The 16,940-nt window shown below is 41.5% G+C and overlaps 1 protein-coding gene across 1 annotated transcript in view; it reads left to right on the top strand.

Annotated features, from left to right (window-relative positions):
• Window positions 1–16,940, top strand: part of DOCK2 (dedicator of cytokinesis 2) — a 454,537-nt gene that overhangs the window by 425,591 nt on the left and 12,006 nt on the right. The window contains exons 45-48 of the mRNA XM_075010079.1: window positions 5,556–5,732; window positions 7,070–7,153; window positions 11,154–11,291; window positions 14,636–14,763. Coding sequence (XP_074866180.1) covers window positions 5,556–5,732; window positions 7,070–7,153; window positions 11,154–11,291; window positions 14,636–14,763 — 527 coding nt within the window. The remainder of the gene's footprint in view (window positions 1–5,555; window positions 5,733–7,069; window positions 7,154–11,153; window positions 11,292–14,635; window positions 14,764–16,940) is intronic.

Genomic DNA, 16,940 nt, shown 5'->3' with positions numbered 1-16,940 from the left:
CCTTGTCATAGAAGCTAATCAGACTGGACAGGCATGACTTGCCCTTGGTGAATCCTTGTTGTCTACTCTTGATCACTTTACCCTCTTCCAAGTGCTCCAAAATGATCCCCTCCATTATTTTCCCAGGGATTGAGGTAAGGCTGACCAGTCTATAGTTCCCTGGATTGTCCTCCTTTACTTTTTTAAAGATGGGCTCTACATTTGGCTTTTTCCAGTCATCCGGGATCTCTCCCAATCTCCCAGAGTCTTCAGACATAATGGCTAAAAGCTCAGCAGTGACATGTACCAATTCCATCAGTACCCTTGGGTGCATTAAATCCAGACCCATGGATTTGTGTACATTTAGTTTTTCTAGGTAACTTATAACTCGTTCCTACCCCACTGATGGCTGCCCTCCACCTTCCCATACCGCATTGTCTAGTACCATAGTGCTTGTCCTTGTCCACATTAAAACCGTTGTGTGGTTTAATTAACCAATCTACATTATTAGCCATTCAGGATGCTTGTGCTATGTTATTAACTGTTTACAGAATGTTTGGTCAGTCATACTGCTGTGAAAATTATATATAAAATAGTAAATGAAATAATGAATTCACACTATGCTAGGTCTTTTAAGTGATGTTGATCCTTGATTTGGTTTCTGAGCAACTGAATCTCTGAGTATCAGTGAAATACACATGTGTAGATGCCCTATAAGAGACAGTATCATTAGGAGATATCTGACATTAAGCATGGAAAGCACCTGGAGAGGAAGAGAGTTGCCCCTCTTCTGAACTTGCTTTCTTCATGTATGTTTTAATTTGAGCCACTAAAAATCCTATTGCCCTTAAAACCAGACATCACTTCTGATCAAGGATTTCAAATGTCCAGTTAAAAGAAACCCTTCTGATGAAAGACTGCCATTATCAAAACTTCCACAGCTTACTGGACTCTCAGAAGACATTTAAGGGTAAATTGCATCTAAATAAGAGCCCAGAACACTGAGAGCCAGGACTGATGGCTGTAAACAAACTTTATGGGACCACGGGAAACTTGGTCCCACCCATGATAAGTGGCCAGCCAGCTACCTAAAATCATGATGGATTGGGGATGTTGCTGGATGAGAAAGTTCCCGATTAGAGAGGTTCAACCTGTACCTACAAAACCTGTGGATCCCAAAGTCTGGCCTGTGCAATTGAACAGTTTTTAACAGGGACTCAACTGTAGACAAACTTCTTCATTTTTCAGTAGGGCAATGGAATAGTTATTTATTTTGAGATGCAGAAAATTTAGTGGTTTTGTTTGAGTTGCTGACCCTGTGAACTGTAAATAATTTGACTGAAAATTGTTTGAATTTAAATGTCTGAATTTCACAGAACTCTTAATGTACATTTCAGAGTGTTATACTTAAATGTTCTGTATTTGCTATGTATACTTTTTTTCACATGTATGTACACATACTGGGTGATGTATATAGGCCAATTATAAACGTAATCTGGTTTCCCGCTTATATGTCACATTCATCAACATATTAGGATCATATTAGAACATACCACAAAGGTTTTTGCCTCCAGGAAAAGTGCATTTTAAAAAAAAAATTCCCTTGGCAACCTAAATTTATAACCAAATAGAGAGATGTGAGTATGAGACTGTCAAATTAAAATTCATACTTTACAGAAAAGTTTCCTTATGTATGTTGCTAGCAGCACTCTAAATTATTGAGGAAAAATAAAATCTATTTTTCATTTCCATTTATAGGGGACTCTGCTTTTTGCAGGTCTTTTATTCTTGAGAATGAAAACAAGTTCATTACTTCCTCTTTTGTTTTTATGCACTAACTGCTGTATTAACACCTGCCAGTGTTTCATGTGGCAAGGCAGCATACTGCACTAGCCAGATTTGGCCTGTCTGCCCCTCTGCAGACAGAGATGTGGAGACCAGTGGACCTAGCTTGAGTGGCACTGTGAACCCCTGCTCCAGGATGCAATGCTATTCGGTTTGGGGGCCCTCTCAACTGGGGTTCTTGGACAAACAAGTGGATCCTTCCCTTAGGTAGACTTGAATAGAGGAGACATCCGTTTCAACTGGGGATAGAAGTGAGCTAGTTTGGTGAAAACTAGCAGGACTGTTGGGAGATCTGGTGTTAGAGTTTCAAACCTGTATCTAAATAATTGTAGTAATTATTTCTATTCGAAGCTTTTATGGAAGAAGAGCCAATATATTTTTGTCTCACATTCCCTGTCTATAACCTCCACACTTTTCTCCTATTCCAGACCCTGTATGCTACCCACTCCCTTTTTTTTAATATGTCCTTGGTCTGTTCTGTACAAGTCCATCGTTTTTCAACCTGTCTCTGTCTTCTTTTCTCCTCAAATCTTTTCTCAGAACCACCTTGTTAGCCTTCCATCAATTTCGTGGATTTGAACCCCATCATTGTTTAACAAACTGCAGAGCACTGACCCTAGAAACGAACCAAGCTCAGTGAACACTGACCATCTCCTATGAACACTTTTGCTTTCTTCTTTCTTGTCTATGATCTCTTCAGGTTCCCTTTCTTCTCATCATTTCCCATTGTCTCTTGGAGACTGCAAGCTCCTTGGGTCAGGGGCCTTCTCTTTTCTCTGTCTGTGAAGAGTCATGACTGCCTATTCCAGTATCTATAGAATACTACTCTCTCAGACTTTCAGTGTTTTACATCAGCATTCTATTAATGAAGGGCCCATCTAAACAGTACAGCAACAAGCTCTAGATGGTATGAGAGCCAAAGCCTATTGCTATGTTGCATACTCAATGGCCCTTGTAGATTCTTTTCATGGGGAAGCCTCCAGCTGGGGCCAGGAAACTGGAGGCCCATGATCAGGGCCAGAGTAATTGGTCAGCTAGGGTCATGGAAGCCTGTGGCCTGCAACTGGTGACAGAGACCTGTGGGCAGGAAAGTCAGCAGCCAAGAGCAGGGAGCTCGGGCTGAGAAGCTGAAGGGCCAGGAAGCCACAGATGTCAGCAGGTAGGAGAGCCTGGAATTGGGGCAGCAAGCCAGCAGGAGAGCACTGACCTCCCCTGGTTCAGGACCACGTAGGTCCCCAGGTGCCAGACCAAGGAGGTCACAGCTGTACACTAATGCACACAAGGGAGTTTTTGTCCATCCCAACAGACCAGTTAGCTTGCACAAATGTTTGGTACACTCGAGCATTTGCATCCCTTATAGAGTGCTTTGCCTCACCACGTAGACAGGCACTGAAAAGCAAATACTTAATTAGGAACTGTGACAGTACATGTAAATTTCTAGCAGGAGAATGCTGTGAGGGCATGACAGAGACCCCAAATGTTCCTAAACTGGGATTTGTCTTAAGCATTAGCTCTTTATCTTTCATATACTTAAGGTGAAATGACTGTTCATACCTATAGTGCAGTATTAGTTTCTATATAAACAACAAGTGGATAAAGGAGTACCACTTGGTGGATTTTCACTGCCATGATAACAGAAAACCCCATTTACATTCTGATCTTACATTACGGCACAGTGCTGAACCAGCTTTAGAAAGGGAGCACAGTTTGGTATGATCATGTCTTTGCCTCCTTTCTTTACAGGACACATGCACCTCCTGTCCCCCCTTAAGCACTGACACAATGCTCCATCATTTTGTGCTGGCAGCCAGCCCTCCCACTTGCCCCATAACAAAAGAGAGAACAAACAGGCTGTGGCTATAAATAAGATAGAGAAAGAGAGTTGCTTTTTCTCTTGCTCTTACTTGTTTTGACAGAACACAGCATGAATGCAGACAAGGAAAAGTCTTGTTTGGAGAGACTTGATACTGTTACACTAGTTCTAGCACCTGTCATTTTTATCTAAGAAATGAAAATGACCAAGGAGAGGGTTGCCAACAGACGTTACAGAAAAGCATCATCTATGGTACAACACAATATTCATGTGCCTCGGCTATTTTATTTCTCTGTGCTGGGAGCCTGCATTTAAAAAAAAATATCCTGAGCAAAACATCACTAAAGATCTCTCTATTTTTTATTTTTTTTGCTTTTTCTTATATTTTGTGTGTTCCCCCTTGTTCTTGATTACAAAGGGCAACTGCATGAAAGCAACATCTTGGTTTCCTAGGAGTTCCTCTCCTCCTGCTGCTATTTTTCACCTGAAGTCATAATCTTCTGTTTGTAACTTTTCAGTTGGTTACTTAGCTATTGATTATAATTTCAGAGGCACATACAAGGGGATTATCAATTCAGAGGTGGAACGTGCAACAGTAGTGGAAGTATTCTTTATAAACCCTAATCCTGTTTTTTATTCAGATGCCCTGAGTAGAGAGGATTGCATAAAAGATATAGAAGGGCTGCTTTTCAATGATTTTTTCTTTTTCTCAGAGCTCTGCTATGATGAGTCAGGTTTCGTCCCCTCCACCTCTTCACTGCACACACACACACACACTTGAAACTGTTCAGTTTGAAAAAAACAAATTGCATTCCCACCGTGCTGTCAGAACAAGAAAAGGAAGTACAGGAGAGATGTACAATGGATCTATACCTGGCAGCGCTCTTGAGAGCTGGCTGGAGAGCACACTTGGTCCTATGCAGAGCTATTTAATCCTGGCGGACACTGGTTTAGCAGGAGGCCAGGGGGTTTTAGGAGTCAGCGTGAGAGAAGTGCATGTGTGTGTGTGGTGGTTGTTTCATTTTTGTACTTCAGTAGACTAAGCTAATGCCTCTGGCTCTAGGAATGGATTCATTTATTTGTCTCCATAATATGAAAGTCCCAGTTTACAGAGAAAATCTGGTCCCACTTTTTTTTTCCAGATTTAACAAATCCCCAAGACTCTGTGCTCCAAGACATTTTTCATGATGGGGCACAGTATTTCTCAGGTGAGACAGGTACTTATTCAGCCCATCTCATGAGGCACACAGTTAGCAAAGGAGAGGAGAGCTTGACCGCATGGATAGTGCGTGTTTTAACACCTATTATGAAAAGGTTCAAACACTTTCCTTATATTAGTGTTGAAGGGCATTTATATGGATTCCTCTCAGATACTGCTTGAACTTCTGAGGTTCTAGTGCTTAGCTCATTTGCACATACTCTAGTGGCAAATGATACTCTTTGTGACACATCCCATATCTTCCTTTATGACTACACAATACTGCACTGATCCTCAGACTGTCACAATCCCCCTGCCCTCCACTTTTTTCTATTACAATAGTGCTTATACCATAGGAAAGAGAAACAAATACTGTATGACTAATATGACCAATCATGCAGCAGCAGTCAGGGATAGTACCTCAGATTGGTGAACAATATGAAAAACTAAGGTTTGTTCATTTCACAATAAACATACCATGGAACAAACTGATAAAAAGTCAAAGACTGTTTGTAAATAAAAAATGAGCAGAAGTTAGAGTTTAATTTGTTGAATTAATTGTTGTCGAGTCATTTTCCAGAGGTATATATGAATATTCACCAAAAAGGAGAGATGCTTTTGTGGAGTGGATGATTTTATCTGGGCTTTCTGTTGTATCAATGAAAACCAAGAAAAGTAAATAAATCAGAGGCATAAAACATTCCTTGTTTTCTTTCACAGACAACCATTAGTCCACTGGAGAATGCCATTGAGACAATGTCTATGACAAATGAGAAAATTTTGATGATGATTAACCAGTACCAGGGTGATGAAAACCTTCCTATTAACCCTCTCTCCATGCTTCTGAATGGAATTGTTGACCCGGCAGTCATGGGAGGCTTTGCTAAATATGAAAAGGTAAGAGTTTTAATAGCTTTTTGGTCATCTTAACATATTTGTTTGTTCTCATTAACAATGATAGCTCCGTGTCCTGCTGCCTACTGAGTAGGAGAGGGTAGGAAGGGGACAAAGGCTGAGCCTTGTTAATTTGAAGATCCTCACACTCTGGTTACATAGGACCTAAAGTCTTCTTTAAAAGTTGACTCTTACGTGGATGTAGTGTGGATGCTCAACATTAATTGCAGGTATGGGGGGTTTCCATGTAAGCATGAGGTGGGAGAATACAATTACATATATTCTAATGAAATAGCTTTCCATGCCTCAACTAGTTTGATCTGGGATAAATCATTTCAAGTTCTCCATTGAGTGGTCTGGCAGACTGAGAATTAACACATCTCTTACATTTTTAAGTACTTTTTCTGGTAAATGCAGCCTTTCATAGGGGAGTTTTTCTTCTAAGGAAATGAATTTTGTGAGGATGGTATGGTATGCGGAGACCCAGCCACTTTAGGAACTCAGTTATTAAAGACCTGTCTCCAAGATAGCCTCATAACAAAAATTTTGGAAGAGATATTAAATCTCACACATCAAGGTTTATGGCATTCTAACTACTAGAGAATACGATGAAACTTAAATATCACGTATCTGTTGGGATCTTGCACCTTCCTGTAAAGCATCTGGTGCTGGCTCTTGTCAGAGATAGGAACGCTGGACTAAATGTCCTGTGCTCATTTGCTCCCATGCAATCCAAACTTACAAATGTCCTGGGAGGTCTACAAATAATTTCAGAAAGGTGTGAATTAATCTCCATGCTATTTCCCAGACCTGGAGTTAGGCAATCTGTCATGACACAGCTGCTGGTTTACTACCTTTACTGTGGGCCGAGAAGGAGGTTCCATGAGTAATGGCTCAGGGTTTAAAATGAATTGGTATAGGTCCGTGTCCCATAGCAGCAAATAGAAAACTTTAACTCTTATCTAACTGATCTTCCATGAGGGTCAACTGAGTGAGCTAAAACCAAAAGGGTGAATTGTGGCTCTCCAAATACATGGGTGCCTCTAACTTGAGTGTTAATTAAAAACTTGAAAACTTGTGGTTGGCTTTTCAAGATGGTGGTCCTGAGCTCAAATGTGTTAAATGGACACTGGGAATGTTCAAACAAATGAAAATGCCCTTTGATCCCCAATTGGCTTAACCCATAAAGCATCACCACAAACGGCTGCTCTAGAGGAAAGTGTGGATGTCTTGTCATTTGATTGGCACTAGCGTTCCCTAGTGATCACTGACTCACACCAGAGAAATCATTGATTCTTTTCATGCTAAGAAGGACTGAACGATTTACATGCTCCTTGCAGGCTTTCTTCACCGATGAGTATGCCAAAGAACATCCAGAGGATCAAGAAAAACTGAACAAACTCAAAGATCTGATTGCTTGGCAGGTAATGCCATTTCTGAGGTTTTCCTGGCTATTCCTTTCTTTCATTTATCAGTTTTTCCATTGGAGAGTGTAATATGGCTTTAATATTTGTCATTATTATTTCTATAGGCAGGTCTACCCTAGCCAGGTAATTTGATTGTAGATATGGAATTCTTGCTACAGCAGTTGCATAGCTAGAAGAGAACAGTTATTTGAACAATAAAGAGTAGGCTCTCTCTGGATCCCTTAACAAAGTGTTATCTCTCCTACTCCATTTCAGAAGAGAACTCACGGCTGTGTAATTTGATCCATCATGTCTGTACCTTTGTTAGTTATACACGATAACATTTGCCCAGGGGTATACGGGCAATGGTATAGCTATAAGCTAAAAGTCTGGCTTGGTGCTTCATTAACAAAATTTTTTTAAAATGTTCCTTTACCCGGTGATAAATCCTTGAGATATGTGGGATTGCAGAGAGGAGGCATGATGGGTATGAATTTAAACCTATTCAGGCAAACCTACTCCGTCAAACATATAAGGAAGCTTACGCCCCTGGGCAAATGTTATCGTGTATAACTAACAAAGGTACAGACATGATGGATCAAATTACACAGCCGTGAGTTCTCTTCTGAAATGGAGTAGGACAGATAACACTTTGTTAAGCGATCCAGAGAGAGCCTACTCTTTATTGTTCAAATAACTGTCTTTTTTTGTACAGTTTGATGTGTTCCAAGAGAAACATCACCAGACTCGGAGAAATCACCCCACAAGCTCTGTACAGTCTGAGGGCAGATCTTTAGCAACAGGTAGCAGAAATACCTCTTTCAGCACATCTCTGGAATGGTTTGCCTAAAATTTGCACAAAATGAGTGACCCTTATTGCTTGTGGGTTAGATCTTAAACTCACACAGACATCCATAGACAAAACTGAAAGTGTAAGAAAACAATAAGGGCTTCACACGCTGATGGGAGAAGGGGAACCTATGAAAAAAACAGTTCACCATTTAATCTTCATTTTTAGCTTCCCTTAGGCATTTTAACCATTATTTGCCATATTTTTGGAGTCAAAAACTCCAATGGAAGTTTTGGTTACTTGGGGGCCTTGCAGCACATGTCCTGTATCACTTACAAGATTGCTGCTGCATACCCTTATGTGATGCTCAGCTCTACAACTGGCATAGAGGAGTGGTAAGAAATACTTCATAAAGTTGATCTCTCTAGAGAAAAGCCAGAATGTTCTACCTGCATCAGCTACATTCCAGCTATTTCTTTTTTATTCTTAAAGAATGCTTTGATAAGCTAACCAACCTGTGGTTTCTCCTTTTTCTCAAAGAATAAAACACATGTACTGTAGGCAGTGTCACAAAAGCAACATCAGTTTTGATGCTATTCAAGGGAAATAGCTCTCCTTATTGTCCTAAACTATTTGGTGATACAACAGAGGAGGAAAAGAAAACTTGACTTCAGGAAATATCAGAGCTATTTTTAAGATCTTGTCAAAACAGTTAATGCTGGTATAAAACTGTATCTGGGACACAGAGTGACTGTGGGATAGAAACGCTTCATTTTAAATTCCTCTGCCAATCTATACTGATGCTAAGTAAGAGAGAGAGAAAGCTGTGCTAGTCTATATACTATCAAAACAATAAAGCAGTCAAGTAGCACTTTAAAGACTAAGAAAATAATTTATTAACAAAATAATTTATTAGGTGGTCTATTCTGGTATGGCTATGGTCTGAAGAAGTGGGTCTGTCTCACGAAAGCTCACCTAATAAATTATTTTGTTAGTCTTTAAAGTGCTACTTGACTGCTTTTCTATACTGATGCTGCTTGTGACTATCTCCTCTTCCTGGTCAGAAATGTAAACAACATGAAAGAAAGAGAAACAACACTATATTTGCTATGAATAGAACATGCATAAAATCATTACATTAAGGTCATCTGCAGTATTAAAATACACTAGTGAACCTTAAATGTCTCCAACCCTATTCCTGGGTTCCATTTTTGTCCTCTAATAGGGATGGGCTGGGAATTATTATTCATTAGATGGGAATACGCTCACCAGTAATGCATGACTCTAGGTTTTTTTTAGCCATGTCCTGCGTATCTCTCTACTATAGAACCAGCCATATATTTCCCATCACTGTAGTATAAGAACAGGTCTCAAATATGCATGAAATATGGTCCACAATACCCTTGTGAGGAAGGGAAGCATTATCTCCATTGGACTGATAAGGAGGCAGCAAGTTTTGACTATCTGTTCCTGTCTGTAACCACAAATGAAGCTTCCAAATAATTCTTTTAACATTTCCTCAACAGCATCTTCTTGATTGCTCTAGTTTTCAGGCTTGATGGCCACCAAATTTCACAGACTTGTTCTCTCAGATGCCTCACACCCTTGTCTGTTCAGTGTTCTCCCTTTATGACAGTTGGAAACAGTTAGTGAATGTCCTAGATTGCAATACAAAATTGCAGCCTCGGTGGTTTATCATGAATTTAATACAATGTCCTTAGACACCCAAACTATGGTGCAGACAGTCTCCTGTTAGTCCCACTGAAGAGGACCAGCAGATTGTCGGTAACAGAGGTACTTCTAAGAGGCAGGCTGAGAGTGGACTTCCATAAAACATGAATTCAGTAAGGATTTTCTATATTGTATTAATGATATTTACATCATGCATGAAACCTGAAAATATAAGTGGATAATGCATTACTTAGTACTAACTATGAGGTTTTGGTAATTCAGGAAAAATGTTATTTGCAATTGATAGTGAGATTTATTTACTATACTTTTAACAAACAGTTTTCTTAAAGAGCTCGGGAGCAAGTAGGTGCCCTCACAGTTGGGGAGAACCTAACAGGCCAGTGTCACTGCATGGGTATACTTATTTACTATTGTTTATACAGCACCCAAAGGTATGCTTGGCACTTTACAACATTACTAGAGATGAGAGATACAGTCCTGACCCTGGAGATCATATAGCTTAATGTAAGAGTGTGACAAAGGGAGTGGGGAAGCAGAGGAGAAGGGTCACAGTAATAAGATGGTGTTTGCTTCATCTGAGCACATTTAGATAGTGTAATTATTCATTTGAATGAAGAGCCGATAGTCTGTTACCTGGACCCACTTGCTAACCAGTTTATCTGAGAGAATGGCTGCCCACATCTCTTCTAATAGAATAGGTAGACTTAAGATCCCCTGGCTTAACTCCATGGCAGTCGCAAAGACAGTGAATGGATTTCCAACCGAAGTTAGGCCTGGGAAGCAGGTAGTATGACAGCTATTTGGATCTATGTTGTCCCAACTTCCCTATTTACACATGTTGGGTTGGTCTACACTAGGCAGGTAAGTCAATTACAGATATGCAAGTCTAGCTGTGGAATCTGCACAGCTAGAATCGACTTATCTGCAATTAACTTTTCTGGAGTCCTCACTAAGGAAGGTCGATGGGAGAGTTTCTCTCATCGACCTCCCTTATTCCTCACAATAGTGAGTACAAGGGTCAACTGCTGACCAAAATAGGTTGATTTCATGTGTGTCCAGCTAGCGCACAAAATTGACCCTTGGTAGTAATGTAGATGTGGCCTAAGAAAAGGCTAGTGCCCTTGTTAGCAGTTGGATTAGCATTTGAGATAACCAAAATTCCCTTTGATGAGTAATGTTAATGCCCAGAATTGAACTCACAATGCTGTTTCCATGAGGGATTTTCTCTGACTCATTCACATGTACTATCCAAATCTCATAATATGGGGGGAAAACCCTCGGTCACCAATGGTGTAGCCCATTTGGGCAGCCTGCACCAACAGTTTAGCCAGCAAACTGGCTTTTCAGAAGCCCTCTCTAGTTTGCAGTAAGCTGCCTATCTGTTTCTCCCTGTTCCTGGGGCTGACAAAATCTATTCCATCTGACAAATCTATTAAAAGTCTCAGTAAGGGTTTTGCAGCTGATTTGGCAGAGTCGGAAAAAGGGAGGCAGATGGCAGAGCCAGTTTAATATTCTCACTTTTTTATTTTGTCCAAGATACCTTTCCTTGGGGCTGGAATTAAGATCCATGAGAAAAGAGTTTCTGAGAACCTTCGTCCTTTCCATGACCGTATGGAGGAGTGTTTCAAGCACTTGAAGATCAAAGTAGAAAAACAATATGGAGTCAGAGAACTGGTAAGACTCCATTTATTTCTCTCCTCTCTGCTGAACTATCCCTTTTTTTAGTGTATGCCCTGTAATTTTCCTCTAAGCAAAAGTGCTCACTGCATATTTTTACATACTTGTTCTGTGCTCTGAAGGCTCCTGATTCTTACAGTCAGAGTGTTAATTAGTTCCCTGGTGCCTGACACATCTCCAGTGGTAGGATTTGGAATCCTTTGCTTTCAGTGGTAAATGGACATTTCTTTTTCCCATCATAAAGAAATTGAAACAAGCCTTCTGATGATGTGCCTTGACATTTCTTTCCTCTTTGGAATTTTTTTTAGTAGCTCTGAGCTTTCATCCATACTTGATGTGCAGGGAGCTATCTATGCACTTGACTGATTCCAACCAGGTGACCCCACTTCTATTCCCAGATAGCTCTGGCATCCCAACAAGTCTAAATATCTGAACATTCGTTCAATTGTTCCTCGGTGTTAGAAATAAGACCCATTTGGGGGGGCTGAAATTGTGCTGCTCATAGTATCTTTTATGGTCCTAAGCACCCCACTCCCTGAGCCCTTTTGAAATAGCTCCCTGTTGTTCCAAGCCCCTTATCCACTGAATACTCACATACAAGTATGCGGTTTACAAGGGAACAGCATACATGGCAACTTGAATGAGTCAGCCGAGAATCAGCTCCTTAGATAACTCCACAGTTTATAGTGAAAACAATCACAAGTTCAGTACCAAGATTTAAGGGAGAGTGAGTTATGTTAATGGAGACAGAAGAGTTACAAAGAAAACAAAATTATAACAGGCTTTCTGGAGACTAAAGTTTCAGCCTAAGTTCTGCTCAACCAAAACGTCTTTTTGCAGCATGGGTGCAAACAAAGCTAGTTGGGATCCCATTTTCATGAATGTAAACACACTGTCCATACAGATCTAGGTGTGGGATAAAGGGATGTCTTTTTGCTTTCCCTTTAAATTCCCAAAGTTCATCATCTGTTCCCAAGAGACAGTGCAATCCATTTCGTTCATTATTCAGAGCTTTGTCTCACTTGACTTTGTATGCAAGTAGAGCTTCCATTTTGCTGGCTTACAGTGCTTAATTTACATGGGAACCAAAATAAGTGAAAATACTTCCTTATCTAGTAGAAACTTATTTGTCAAATATGCCTTGATCAAAAATTTTAAGAACATACTTTCATTATAGAGTCCTAACTTTTTCATATAAAATAGATTTGTCCATGCATTTGTAGCTATATTAATGATCAGTGAGACACTCAGGTGAACCAGAAACAGAATATTCTTGTGACTCCCTTTTCCAGCTGACATTCAGAATTCTTTTGGTCACAAGAATGAAATATGCTGATTAGATAAACTGTTTATTTGTCAATTTATTCTCTGAGATTTATGATCAGTGTCCAAGTGGCCTAAAATTGCTCTTTAGATAGCAATATCTCCCCTCTCCTTCTGAGCTCTCTTCTGAAGCTAAGGTTCAGCCTATCTCAGAACAATGTATTATGACCTATTTATAAAATACAGTTGTAGGCAAGGATATGCAATGTCTGTGTATATGCAGAACTGGTGGGTGGGGCCCCTTTGGTAAGCGGGACGCAAGGTGGCACGGTGACAGTGGAGCCAGGCTAGTGTGTGATAGATGCTATTGTTAATTGGAGCATGGGGTCTTGAAGGTGTAGGGCCCGAGGAAACTGTCTTGCCCTAATACTGAGCCTGTGCATAGGCACTGTGTATTATTTTATCATTGCTCAAGAAGTTCCTCACAAATTAAGAAAGTTGGTGGATAGCAGCATTTCATCCATTTTATCACAAACAGAAAAAAACAGCTTGAAACTGAGCACTATTTCGATATTCTTTCTGGTTGCTGGTGCCAGCTGTTTCTATTTAAAAGGTGGCTGCACCCATTGTGTCTTATCACTACCCGCTGGAAGTTTCACAGAACAAGAGGCAATTCTCACTGTAAAAAGTTTTTTAAAATAAATTTTGGAGCTATAAATGGATTTTCTGATCATCTTGCTGAATGAACCAGTCTTAGTGAAAAGCAGCAGCCTTAGAAATCAACAGGCTGGGAGTCCAGCAAATGAGATTGTACCCCAATTTCCCAAACAGATTTAAAATCTTCTCATCAATCAGAATTTATGTAATTAGTAAATATAGTGGGTCCTTGGATTTATTTTTGAAGTTATTCTTGTGTTATGAAAACAGGATAGAAAAAAGTTCATGATGTATATGTGTTGGAAAATGCTTCTGAACCTGTGACGTTGTAATGCTGAATTAAAATGGGAAATATTCTCACTTGCACAACTCACTTGAGGCAGTATTTCAGCTGAGAAAAAGCTCACATCTGAATACAAAAAAAAAAAAAAAAGAGGCTGCTCCCTGCCCCCACCCCACCAGCCAATCGTGTATAGGCAAATACCAGCGCACACACACACACAAAGAGCACTGCACAGTTTTCTTGTGAATTCTTGGATCAACTCCTCAAGAAAGGGAAATGACACTGCCATTTAGACCTATGTTGGGAATTAGCCAAGAAACTTGGACTTCGGTGTTTCCCTACCAGCATCAGAGAGTATAAAGGAGGAAGTCACAGTCACTGCCATGGAAGTAATCTACACATGAGCTGATAACTTGCTGCAGTAACAGCACAAAGGAGAATGATGAACTGTCAATATCCAGATCAGTTTCCCAATTGCATTGACCAATCTTGGCTAATAAGACTTAGAGTCATGTCCCTCCTCATTTCAGGTCATGGTATATGCATGATTTAAACTGAAGGAAAAGTCAGTATGATGCAGTCAGTATCATGGTGACCAGATCAGCTCTGACCTGGCCAGCCTGTCCTGTTGCACTTGTTTTCAACCTGCAGGTCACAAGGGAGAAGAATCTCAACAAGCCAGCATAAAAATACCAAAGGGGGTGGGGCTGGAAGAGCATCTAACACACACAGAGGAAACAGCATCTCAGCTTGGAAATAGAGAAATAGTTTGGAGTGAGGATTGGCTAGAGCTATTTTGTGACTCAATATGCTGCTTCTCTGCCTTGTGTCTGATGCTAGACAGCAACCAAACCCCTTCTTCCTTCGTGTGTGTGTCTCAAACATAATACGTACTGTCTGATTATCCTCCCAGTATTCATTCTCACTCTACCACTTAATTTGAGACTTCTGTGACTAAGATCATATCTTGGGGGAGTAAACAGAAGTGAGGTAATGAAGTTACAATTTTTAGTCAATGAACTGTTTTCCCCCAAATCCACTCCAAGAACATCTGTGCTCCCCCAAACCTGGGGAGGAGGTAGGAAGCCTGTACCACAAAGACGAGTCATGGTATAGTTTTCACTTTTCTGTCTTACAGCCAGATTTTGATGACAAGAGAGTAGGTCGGCCGAGGTCAATGCTGAGATCCTATCGCCAGATGTCAGTTATTTCACTGGCTTCCATGAATTCAGATTGCAGCACTCCAGTCAAAACAGCCTCAGAAAGGTAGGTTGTTAACTTCTTGCTAAATGCTGCCAAATCTTCTCTTCACTCGGTTACAGAGGAGCAGGCATAAGACCCCACAAAAACATTCAATGAGCCAGAACAATCGCAACTACTTTGTAGTTAGCCAGCATCATTTGAAGCTTAAGTTGCGCCAGATGCTGAGATGTAAAATTTCACGTAATGTTCCATCCGGGAGAAGGACTCGACATACTGTAGAAAGTCCATTTGAGATGAAGTTAAGAATGAGAAATTTTAATGCACGCCTGTGGTGTTTGAGCGTCAATAGACAAATATTTAACAGCTGGAGGTTTTGTTTTATTTGTAAATTTTGCGTTAACATATTGTTTGCCAGCTTCTAGTGATAAACAAACATTGTCACTGTCAGGGATGGTCTAGATTAATGGTGGGCAATATTTGGCCCATGGGCCATAGGCAGTTCACCAGGGTTGGGCCCTGGTGGGCCGTTGGCATTGTATTTACCTGCGGCTCTGCAGGTACGGGTATTTGCAGCTCCTGTTGGCTGTGGATCACTGTTCCTTCCCTGCCACCGGGTACTGAGATGGGGATGGGGTGGCACAGCAGCAGTCTTCCATTCCCTGGCAATCTCTGGCCAAGCTGCCTGTTGTTCTGCAGCACAGAGAGGAGAGGGAAGTATCTTCACTCTCCCAGGCAACCTCTGGCCATGCCACCTTGGACACTGCTTGCTGCCCAGTGCGGTGTAGCAGGACAGACCCCCTCCCTCACCCTAGGTAACAAGGGATGGGGAAGGGATGGGATGCACAGACTGAGGGGTGGTCATGGCCTAAGGGGAGGTATGGAGGAGTCACATGAAGGTGGGGCAAGACCCCCTCTTTGTGTCTCTCCTCACTAATCCTCTATGTGCTCAATGAGACATGACCAATATTTCAACTGTAAACAGGCCCACCAATGGTTCCCTTATAATTGCCATGGTAGCACTGCCATGTGTGGCGGTGAGGGGGCCCAGTGCCATGGTCCTCACGGCACTGAGAGCTGAGTGCCATAGGCCATGCCCCTTCTGCCTTTGGCTTTGCCCCTTCCAGGGCATGGAGCCCGGACCCACTCCCATGTTGCCCTGGGGCCCACAGTGCACCTCGGCACTGCTGACTGTTAACATGCCTTGGTTTTGACTTTTGCCACTGCATCCACCCTCTTGAAGATTATGGGGAATCTGGTGATACGTCCCTCTGCAGCAGAGTGAAGAAATTAATCCCAAAACCCGGAGAGGATTACATGTGTACACATTCCAAGGTCTGAGCAGGAATTACAAGGCTCCTGTCCTAACATGCCCAGCTACCAGAGCAGCAGTTTCTGCTTTTGGCGCCCATGTAAAATACACATGCAATGCTTGCTCTGTTTACATGCCCTAGAGCTAATTCTGCAAGAAAAATTATGAAATCACAGAATCATAGGGCTGGAAGGGACCTCAGGAGGTCTAGTCCAGCCCCCTGCTTCAAGGAGGATCAACCCCTACGAAGTCATCCCAGCCACAACCTTGTCCAGCTGGGACTTAAAAACCTCAAGGGATGGAGAATCCACCACCTCTCTAGGCAACGCATTCCAATGCTTCACCACTCGCCTGAAGAAGTAGTTTTTCCTAATATCTCACCTGCACCTCTCCCTCTTCAACTTCTGACCATTACTCCTTGTTCTGCCATCTGACACCACTGAGAACAGTTTCTAACCCTCCTTTTTAGAGCTCCCCTTCAGGAAGATGAAGGCTGCTATTAAATCACCTCTAACTCCTCTCTTCTGTAAACTAAACAAGCCCAAATCCCTCAGCCTATCCTCATAGGTCTTGTGCTCCAGACCCTTTATCATTTTTGTTGCCCTAATGTTCATTGCAGATTAATATTTAAAACCCTCTGGGTGCGTCTACACTAGCTGGCTACTTCGAAGTAGCTGGCACAATGTCGAAATAGCACGTTGAAATCAACGTTAGGCGGTGAGACGTCGAAATCGCTATTCCCATCCGAAGATGGGAATAGCACCCTACTTCAACGTTCAACATTGAAGTAGGGTGTGTGTAGACGATCTGCATCTTGCTACTTCAAAATATCGGGGTCCTCCATGGCGGCCATCAGCTGAGGGGTTGAGAGATGCTCTGTCCAGCCCCTGTGGGGCTCTATGGTCACCGCATGCAGCAGCCCATAGCCCAG

Source organism: Carettochelys insculpta, chromosome 15 (genome assembly GCF_033958435.1).
Source record: "Carettochelys insculpta isolate YL-2023 chromosome 15, ASM3395843v1, whole genome shotgun sequence".
In the NCBI taxonomy this organism is placed as follows: domain Eukaryota; kingdom Metazoa; phylum Chordata; order Testudines; family Carettochelyidae; genus Carettochelys; species Carettochelys insculpta.
Note: the sequence above shows the minus strand (reverse complement) of the source record. Positions and strands in the feature narration are given on the sequence as shown.